The 10,796-nt window shown below is 34.7% G+C and overlaps 1 protein-coding gene across 1 annotated transcript in view; it reads left to right on the plus strand.

Annotated features, from left to right (window-relative positions):
- SCYL2 (SCY1 like pseudokinase 2) overlaps positions 1-9,314 on the plus strand; it is a 72,476-nt gene extending 63,162 nt beyond the window's left edge. Inside the window, exons 14-18 of the mRNA XM_017887241.1 lie at positions 3,323-3,423; positions 4,807-4,873; positions 4,990-5,085; positions 6,558-6,677; positions 7,687-9,314. Of these exons, the coding sequence (XP_017742730.1) occupies positions 3,323-3,423; positions 4,807-4,873; positions 4,990-5,085; positions 6,558-6,677; positions 7,687-8,331 (1,029 nt within the window). The 3' untranslated portion in view covers positions 8,332-9,314. The remainder of the gene's footprint in view (positions 1-3,322; positions 3,424-4,806; positions 4,874-4,989; positions 5,086-6,557; positions 6,678-7,686) is intronic.
- The last annotated feature ends 1,482 nt before the right edge of the window (positions 9,315-10,796 follow it).

The following is a 10,796-nucleotide window of genomic DNA, read 5'->3' on the forward strand; positions in this document are numbered from 1 at the left end:
TTTTTTTTTTTTTTTTTTTGAGATGGAGTCTCGTCCTGTCACTCAGGCTGGAGTGCAGTGGTGCCGTCTCACCTCACTTCAACCTCCGCCTCCTGGGTTCAAGCAATTCTCATGCCTTACCCTCCCGAATAGCTGGGATTACAGGCGTGAGGCACCATGCCTGGCTAATTTTTGTGTTTTTAGCAGAGTCGGGGTTTCACCGTGTTAGCCAGGCTGGTCTCAAACTCCGAATCTCAAATGATCTGCCTGCCTTGGCCTCCCAAAGTGCTGGGATTACAGGCATGAGCCACCACGCTCGCTCCCTAGATTTTAATTTTTTGTTTGGTAATTTCTTCGTATCTTGGATAGCAGAGTTGAGGTTAGGGTGGGCAAAGACGGGAGACAGTGAATATTGGGGAGGAATAGGATAATATGCCTAAAACAGTCTTCAACTTTTTGTCATTTCTGTTCTTAGTTCTCATGTTTCTGATTTAGTGTGTTTTTAAATATTCCCAAATGCTTATTTTAGGATATATAGGCTCACTCCTGTCATCCCAACACTTTGGGAGGGAAGGGTTAGGTGGATCACTTGAGCTCAGGAGTTTGAGACCAGCCTGGGCAACATGGTGAAACCCCATCTCTATAAAAATACAAAAATGAGCCAGGTGTAGTGGTGTGCGCCTGTAGTCCCAGCTACTAGAGGGAGCTGAGGGAGGAGGATTGCTTGAGCCTGGGAGGCAGAGGTTGCAGTGATTTGAGATTGCACCACTGCACTCCAGCCTGGATGACAAAGCAAGACCCTGTCTCTAATTCCATTTGAAATGTTGTGTTGATTTACTTCAGCTTAGTGTTTGTTTTTGTTTTTTGTTTTGTTTTGTTGGGGGGGTGGCTATTTTCATCAACAAACATTTTGATTCCTGTCTTCTTGTATTTTACAGTAGTTTAGCATGGATGTGATCTGCCTTCCCATTTGTTTCATGGTCAGGGTTTCTAATTTAAGACTGCCTTCGTAGTTCCTTTCTGATTTAAGATGATTTAAGTATATTATACATTAAGTGACAAAGATAAGTAACTTAGGAAAATACATTTTCAACATTTGAATAAAAAACAGCAAATGCCCTGCAGCAGTCCACTGAATAATCAATAACTTGTGTTTGAGGGGGGTTCCTAAGACCACTCCCAGAATAGATGATTCAGTAGAAGGACTCACAGGACTCAGCATAGAGTTATGCTCAGGCTGTGCTCTATTATGGTGAAAAAATATAAAGCAAAATCAGGAAGGGAAAAAGGTTCATAGGACAAAGTCTAGGGAAACCAGGCACAAGCCTATAGAGTCTTTTCCCATTGAAATCACACAGGATTCCTCTTGTAATGACTTGTGATAATCGGTGTGAAATGTTGCCAACCAGAGAAACTCATTAGATGAGACTCAGTGTCCAGAGTTTTCAATGAGGGCTGAGGAAGTAACACCCTCTGCCTGGCATGTACTCAAATTCCAAACTCCCAGAAGGAAAGCAAGTGTTCAGCATAGAACATATTCTTTGTACACACAGTTTAGGCAAGTAAGCCACTGTTACCATTAATAATAGGAACTTTTCTGAAATCTGAGTTCCCAGACACCAGCTAAAGGCCAATTTTGCAAGCAGGAGTTTTCAAGGATAGCAGTTTATGTCTACAATGTTAACTCTTTCCTGCACAAACATTTAACAATATGGATGAATCTCACAAACATGTTGAGTGAATGAAGCCAGGCATAGAAGAGGATCTGCTGAATGATCCATTTGTATAAAGTACAGCAGTCTAAGCTATGCTGCTAGAAGTGAGAATAAAGTTTACCCAAAGGGTGTGAGGGTGAAAAATGACTGGAAGCGGGTATAAGGAAGCCTCTGGGATGTTGACAATGATTTTACTTTGTTTTTGTTTTTGTTTTTTGAGACGGGGTCTCAGTCTGTCTCCCAGGCTGGAGTGCAGTGGCACAATCTCAGCTCACTGCATCCTTGACCTCCTGGGCTCAAGTGATCCTCCCACCTCAGCCTCCCAAATAGCTAGGACTACAGGCATGTACCACCACTCCTGGCTAATTGTTGTATTTTTTGTAGAGACGTGGTCTCTCCATGTTGCCCAGGCTGGTCTCAAACTCCTGGGCTCAAGTGATCTTCCTGCCTTGGCTTCCCAAAGTGCTGGGACTACAGGTGTGAGCCATGTGCCTGGACCAATGTTGTTTCTTTATCTGGCTACTAGTTACATTGGATGTGTTCAATTTGTGTGGATTGTGGTTTTGGTTTTTTTTTTTTTGTCTGTGCACTTTAACATGTATACTTTTCTGTTAGTATATTATACTTCAATAAAAAGTTTTAGGAACCCTAATCACTGGAAAGTCAGTCATAGTAAACTGCTTTGGAAACATGCCTTTTGACTTTCTCATAAGATGAAGAAGCTGCTGCTGATACAGCATGGTAAAAGACAGTGTAATGTAGTAGAAAAGGGTGCAGACTTTGGAACCAGGCTTAGGATGAATTCTAACTCTGCCATATGAGCTCTCTAGCATCTCTGAGTTGCTTTACCTCTCATTGAGCCTGAGTTGCCTCATTTGTAGATTAGAAATATTAGTGAACCTACTTTGAAGAGTTGTGAGGATTAATAAAATAGTGTATGTATAAACACTCAACACAAAGATGTAATTATAAGATTTGGGGAAAGGAGGAGAGCCATTTCTAGATTCTTCCTGTAACATATGGTGTTATTCAAATAAGTTGTTTATGATGATCCTGAAGTACCATAGGGATGAATGAACAGCAGTTGACCAAAGTTAGCCAAAGCTTAAACTATATTAATAGTGCTAGGTATGCTTTATGAAATTTAATTATTTGAAAGTTGGATTATGTACGTTTAATATTTCGACTGTCAGAAAACAAGATTTATTTTAGCCAGATATGTCATTGCAATCTGAATAAGCAGGAATTTTCTATGCATATTAAATGGATTATTTCTAGTTCGGCACATATTCAGATGTTTAATTTTGAATTATCCCAGAAGATCAATATATAACTGCTATGGGTGAATTTATACAAGGCCCCTGAATAATAGCAATTAAGCAACTCAGGATATAAAACTCATTATTGAGACGTGTTTTCTGGAACTTTAATACAAAGATATTATAAAAGCTTGCTATGATATCCTGAATTTAAATGTATCATTCTTAGTGAATATCAGTGCTGTGACTGGATCCTATTCTACTGGTAAAAATTGAGAATATTATGATTAACTTAATGAATTATCTTAATTGATTACATTTGCTGCTAACTTGAAACATTGTAACCATATCAATTTCTCATTATACCAGTTCAATTCTTTCATTTCCGTCATAAAAGAGATGCTTAATAGATTGGAGTCTGAACATAAGACTAAACTGGAGCAACTTCATATAATGCAAGAACAGCAGAAGTAAGTAGGTTGCACATGAATTATATGTGGTCCAGGAGTGAGATTATAGTTGTCTTATGATTGATTTTCTGGAATATGGAATAGAAAAATTACTGGATTTAAATTTGACCCTATGTAAAACATTTCCAAATTTACCATCGCATTAATAAGTTGAACTGAATTAAAATACAATGTGGTTGAAAAATCTAGTATCACTTCTGAGTACAGAAGTTCAATATGATATAATTTTAACATTTTACCTACATAAAGAAAATTCTGTTTCTGAGAAATCCCTTGTCAGCAGTAGCCACTAGCATTGTAAACTCAGGTTGATGAAAACTAAAAGCACCACTTACGAAAGTTTTTTGAATTTATGAACTTCTAGTATTTTTATTTTTTTTCATTCTCTTTTCTCTAGCCCCAGAAACATTTATAGAACATTCATTTCATATTTAGCATCACGACATTCACCTCTTTTATTTTAGGGAGGATTTTCTAAATTATTTGCAGAAAACTAGTATTCAAACAAGAAGGCAAAGATGGAAATCGTTGACTGTTGAATCCAGTTTATTAAAATCAAAGCCCCACTGTATTCTTTGCTCCAGAGTAAAACACATGAATTTAGGATACCTGTTAAAGTTTAATTCTGAACCAAAAAACATCTAAAAATCAGTAAAGTTGATATAAATCATGAACAAGGTCCCCAAGTAGAAACTCTTTAGCTTCTACCCACAAGATGAAGACTTAAAGTAAATACACATGGTATAGAAGTAGGTGAAATAGCCCTTTGTATGCTTGAAGTATTCTATAGTGTGTATGTGTGTGGTGGTTGATGGATTGACTATGTTAACATAAAAATCTGGAGAAATAATTTTAAAATGCATTATAGGTAGAGATCAATTTTTAATACCAAGTATTTATATTTGACTTGGGAAATGAACCCTTCCTTTTTCTTCCTTCTATCTAAATCTTACCTGTTTCTCAGGACATAGATCTGGCTCACATAACAGTGATTATAGCATTCATTGTTAGTGATTATAGCATTCATGTTAGTACAGACTCAGAACTTAATCACATTAAATTCCCCATATCATATCTTGTCTTGCAGTGAGATGTTAAGCTCTTTGATAAGAGCCATGCTTGACTGGTTTTATGACACCTTGAATAAATTCTCCAGTAAATCCCAAATGTTGAGTTTAAGAAATGGACTTACATACAAATGTTATTTTGAGGGCAAGCAATCATTAACAGTAGAAAATAATGGAAAAGATGACTCTTCTTAAAGAATGAAACCACAGTTTAATTGGAGTCTAATAAATTCCATGTGGATAAATAATTTTAGCATGAGTATTTAAAACTATTCATTTCTTTTTGTTGTTTTGTCATAATTCAACTCTCCTACAGATCTTTGGACATAGGAAATCAAATGAATGTTTCTGAGGAGGCAAAAGTTACAAATACTGGGAATCAGGTAAGAAGATACTTAATTTTTGTAGAAAGTGCTTCATTTGGAGGGCTTTTAATCTTTAAGCAACAAAATCACATTTTATTGAACTTATTTAAATTATTGACATTTTTCTATTTCAGCAAATTGACAAGGTTTTTAACAACATTGGAGCAGACCTTCTGACTGGCAGTGAGTCCGAAAATAAAGAGGACGGGTTACAGAATAAACATAAAAGAGTGAGTTTCCTTATTGTTCTGTCAGCCCTCTTATTTATACTACAGGACTTCCTGTAAACCACAGATTTTTGTTGGGAAATGCTGTTCAGCAGCTTAACAAGAAACATTTGTAATTATCTTTCTGAAATTCCTTTATCAGTTAAACATGACCCTAACCCATTTTGAAAATAAATGTACTTAAGATTTTTAGCTTCCATTATTACTTGACTTGCTACAAGGTAATATTTATAGACTCCTTGTCTCCTTTGTCCTTTCTCTTGCACTTTGCCAGTCACACTCCTTGGTGAATCGCACTGTCTGTCTTCTCTGCTTCTCCTCCTGTGTTGATGGCTTCTACTATAGATTTGTGCTGTCCAGCTACCTTAGGCTGTCTCTGATTGTTGCTCGTCAGTATTTTAATTTCTGTCCCACTCACTACATTCCCAACAGTTTGAGTTCCAAACTCTTTCCATTCTTTTTGAGCCTAGCAACCTCATCTTCTGTCATTTCATAGTGTCAAATTTTACAGTCCATCAGATTTTCACTTTGACACTTTCACAGAGTACTGGTCAGCTATTTGGTAGCATGGCCATCAATTTGAGTTTGTCTCGTGTTTTCTTATAATTGGATTAAAGTTGTACATTTTTGACAGGCATACTACAGAAGTGATGATGTACCCTTCTTGGTTTATTCCAGCAGGGGTATATGATGTATACATTACTTACTAATGGCAGACCAACAATATTTAAAAAGGATTTTCAAAATAGATCTGATTCCATCTCATAAGTAGATGAAAAATCTGAGCACATTTTTTTCTTCTCTATTTCTTGCTAAAATTTTGCTCCCCCTCTGATTTTGAATATTAAACTATAATAGGATACTTTCCTCTTGGTTAGCATCCAATAAAAAAAACTGTAAGTCAGTTTGTGACTTCTGCTGAGGGCATTCTTCTATTCATTCATAAATGTGAATACCTGTATGTGTAAAGCCTAAGGACTACTGGACATAGTCGTTTACAAAATTATAAGAGAACATTGTGAGCTTTTAGTTTAGCAAAGTTGATAAAAGACAAGACATTGAATTTGCTGTAGACATCAGCAGTGAAAGAACCGTGTGTTTCATTCTTTCTTCGCTTTTTGTGAGTTCCTAAAATATTCTTGGGGTAAGATAGATTAAAGTTTAAAAAGATTTCCCAGTTTTCGAGAATGAAATCACTAAATCATATTGTCATTGTCTGGAAAAGGGTGATTCTAATGAATAGTTTAAAAATTATTATTTTCATACTGGAAATATTTTGCGCAGATCCTGTGAGTTTTATCTAAAGTTAGATTATATAGTGATTTGAAATACAGCTTACTGTGACAATCACCAAGACAAGAGTAGTTTGCTTTTCAGTGAAGTAGTAAGATGTCCTTTACCTGAAGAGATAACTTTTGTTTTACAAATGGACTTAAGAAATTGCCAGTTGATTTTTTGCTTTATTTTGTTTTAAGGCATCACTTACACTTGAAGAAAAACAAAAATTAGCAAAAGAACAAGAGCAGGCACAGAAGTTGAAAAGCCAGCAGCCTCTTAAACCCCAAGTGCACACACCTGTTGCTACTGTTAAACAGGTCAGAGTTCATTTCTTTTGCATAATTTCAAGAATACTACTGTTAAGGAGTAAGGTGGTATAGAACTTAGTCTACTAGTATTTGTATAAAAATGTATCTCAAATAATACCTTAATGTGTGGTTTCTAAGAAGTATGGGCATAAATGATTCTCCAACTCTGCTATAACCTGTCTAATGTACCATGTTTTGTGACAATGCTTGTTACCAACAAAGAAGAAGCTAGAGGAATAGGATTAGGACTCATAGTGCTCATTCAACTCTGTTCACTCTGAAGTGAACAGAATATTATATTCATGCTCTTAACGTATTTTTGAGCTAAAGTTATTTTCTATGTTTGTCTTTTCAATTGTAGTTAGTTAGATGTGTAACTTGGTTTAAGATGTACCTGCATGACCTGGCTAGTATTTGTTTTCTCCTGTGTTCCGGGCACTGTTCCAGGTATTGGTGCTATGGCAGTGAATAAGGGCCCTTCTTGTAGAGAGTTTACACTGTTACTGGTTTCAGAGATAGCTTTATCTTAAAAGCTTTCTTTAAATTATTTTTTGTTACCTCTTAATCACTAACATTTTGTCTGAGAAAAACATTTTTGCAGGCCAAGAGGCAAAATTGAGAATATTTTTTAGGTACTTTTTTTAAGAATAGTGGAAACATATCCTATAAAATTTTGATGAAATTCAAACTATACAAATAATAGTAAGAAATTACTGTGTTTTTTGTAATATAGAATAAGAAGAATGTGATTCTGTTTTTGATGAGATAACGTTTTGCTTAATTGGAGTTTAAAGTTAGTATTCCCCATCATCAAATCGATTGCAAATATTCCTCTGTAAAAACCATACAAAAACAGGTGGCAGGCTGTATTTGACCTGCAGGATATAGTTTGCTAATTTGGTATAGACCGTTGAGCTTAATTCTAACTTGTCCTTTATGATTTAATCTGTCAAATGTTTACTAATTATAAAGTATTTTATATTTCTTAGAGATAAAGTAATTCTCTCATATTTTTCAGACTAAGGACTTGACAGACACATTGATGGATAATATGTCATCTTTGAGCAGCCTTTCTGTTAGTACCCCTAAATCTTCTGCTTCAAGTACTTTCACTTCCATTCCTTCCATGGGCATTGGCATGATGTTTTCTACACCAACTGATAATACAAAGAGAAATTTGACAAATGGCCTAAATGCCAATATGGGCTTTCAGACTTCAGGATTCAACATGCCCGTTAATACAAACCAGAACTTCTACAGTAGTCCAAGCACAGTTGGAGTGACCAAGATGACTCTGGGAACACCTCCCACTTTGCCAAACTTCAATGCTTTGAGTGTTCCTCCTGCTGGTGCGAAGCAGAGCCAACAAAGACCCACAGATATGTCTGCCCTTAATAATCTCTTTGGCCCTCAGAAACCCAAAGTTAGCATGAACCAATTATCACAACAGAAACCAAATCAGTGGCTTAATCAGTTTGTACCTCCTCAAGGTTCTTCAGCTATGGGCAGTTCAGTAATGGGAACACAGATGAACGTGATAGGACAATCTGCCTTTGGTATGCAGGGTAATCCTTTCTTTAATCCACAGAACTTTGCACAGCCACCAACTACTATGACCAGTAGTAGTTCAGCTAGTAATGATTTAAAAGATCTTTTTGGGTGAGGTGTCTTACTTCTATTTTGAAGGATCATTTCAGTTTCAATCATGGGTGAGCTGATTTACATCTTTATATAGTTGGCTTGGAGGAAGTACTTCTATGGGAAAGTGAACAGTTCTGTGACAGGAAACATCTGTGTCCAAGACATTCGTGTCCATGCCAGCCATAGTAGTTGTATGGACTTCTAACAGTTAGTTTTTTAAAGCATTGAGGATTTTTTTCCTCTACCACTCCTCTTAAGGTTTAAAGACTCCAGCCTTCCATCTCAAGAGAAAAGACAACGGAGTATCTTGCATAGGCAGAAACTTTAATCAAATGTTATTGGCTGTGGTCTGGTGTTATTTAAAAAATTGAGTTGATGGTCATTGCAAGCTCATCTATTAAGTACTACATGGTACACAGTCTACCTTTACAAGTCATTAGTCTTCATTTTAATATGTAAAAATCTTGATCCTGTATTGATTTGTTTGCATTTAAGATGACAGTGAGAAAATAATAAGCATAAAGAGAAGTATCAGGTTATTTGCTTTTTTCCAAACTTACTTTTCAGATGAACTAATGTTTAAGTACAGAGACTGAGCAAATACTACAAAATTTAACCTAACCTTCATTTCATTGGTTTAAATGTGTTATTAACCTTCTTAAGTGCAAACTAATCATTGTAAATTATATTTTAGCATGGTCTGCCTCAAATAGTAATGTATTTTTCTGCATTCACTTGGATATATTTAGAATCACTTTTTTCCTCCTGTATCACAGAAGAGGTATGTGCTGATTTGTTTGGATATTTGACAGAGCACTCTGATGTGACTTCTCTGACTACTACCTTCATATTTAATTTCAAATTCAAACTTCTGAGGTTGCAACATATATGAACTGTGTTTTCAAAAGAAGATTTGTAAGAATTAAACTATATTTAATGAGTAAACTTTTGAGATTTCTGCTGTATTGTTTCAAATGTAATAAACTTTACTTCTCTAAAAATTGAGCAGTTGTATCTTCTGACCACCAACAGATTAATATTCAGCTTGCCATGATAGTCTGACCTTATTAATTACTGCTACTGAAGTTTAATTTTTTTCTAGAAATTTTAGGAACTTTTTGTTTAAACACTTTAATTTCTATTAGACATTTTTAGGAAGGAAAGAATCAATTCTCTTAACAGGAAACATGCTTTATTTTCAAAACCTTTCTCTGATATTTTCTTTAATTTACTGATTATTCAACCACAGAGCCTTTTGCTATAAATGTCATTTGTATTTTAAAAAATAAGATTCCACTCTTATAACTTTAAAACCATCTTTCAAAGAACTATATATGTATTATAGTTGCTGCCATAGAGTTGATGGTTTTTAATTATCTGGAACCAGCAATCATTTAAAATAAATCATATTAAATTTAGTATGCTGGTACTAAGTTTATTCATTTTATATGGATATTCATTGAAAATATATACACATACTATATGTAATACACAGCACTTGATCACAAAATGTAATTTGATTATGTTATTGCTGGCAGCATTCAGTTAAGAGGGTACTTTAAAAAATAGAAGTCAGCTTTCACATCTGATTTCTGTATGGGCTGTATTTGGTTAACTTGATTTTAGAACAAGAACTAATTGCTAAAGAAATTTATCCAAGAAATGAAAAACAGTAGGAAGATCAAATGTTTTTGTCAAATATATTCACAGCTTGACCAGATTAGCTGTCTTGTTTGTAATGCAATATTAATATATCTTTTGGGAAAAGCTTATATATGGAATAAAATAAGTATTGAAGAATTTTTCTTTGTAACAATTTAGTAGTCAGTGTTTATTGAGAAATTGTTTTTTATTTTGTAAAAAACATGATGTTAGCATTGAACTCTTAAATAGAAAGAAAGCTTAATATAACAGCTTATGGAACTTGAACTACTAAATATGAAAATAGGTTGTTTGAAAAAAATACAGTATGTAAAATTTGCTCATTCGTTGAGGTAATGGTGCTATGTTTTTACAGAATTGTTCCTACACCTTTTTTCTACTTTCTCAAAGGTGTTTTATTTCAACCATTTCCATCAATTGAACTGTTACCATTGCCTTTTTCTGTTGAGAAATTGCCTCTGAAAAATAGTGCTATTTTTAAGCTTAAGTGTTCTTAAGTGAATGAAATTTTCAAAGTACTAGATCACCTTAAAGTTATTTCACGTACTGAAAACAGTTAAGTCCCTTATGCTTAGAGCAGAAAATGTTTAGGTTAAAGAGCATCTGTCAACAGAATCTACAAAAAAGATTCCCTTGCGTTTGAATTGGTTCTCTATTCTCCTATTGCTAAAATGTGTGATATATATAGAGGATGTATAAAAGGAAATGGAAATAGACTACGTACTTGTCTGGTTTTTGTTTGTTTTTATTTTGGAATGCTTGTAAGCTTCCTTTACACTGAATAAGGAAGTAGTTTTTGTTTTTTTTTTTTTTTTTAACCTGTAA

The sequence above is a fragment of the Rhinopithecus bieti genome, unplaced genomic scaffold (assembly GCF_001698545.2).
Source record: "Rhinopithecus bieti isolate Rb0 unplaced genomic scaffold, ASM169854v2 scaffold_15133, whole genome shotgun sequence".
Classification (NCBI taxonomy): domain Eukaryota; kingdom Metazoa; phylum Chordata; class Mammalia; order Primates; family Cercopithecidae; genus Rhinopithecus; species Rhinopithecus bieti.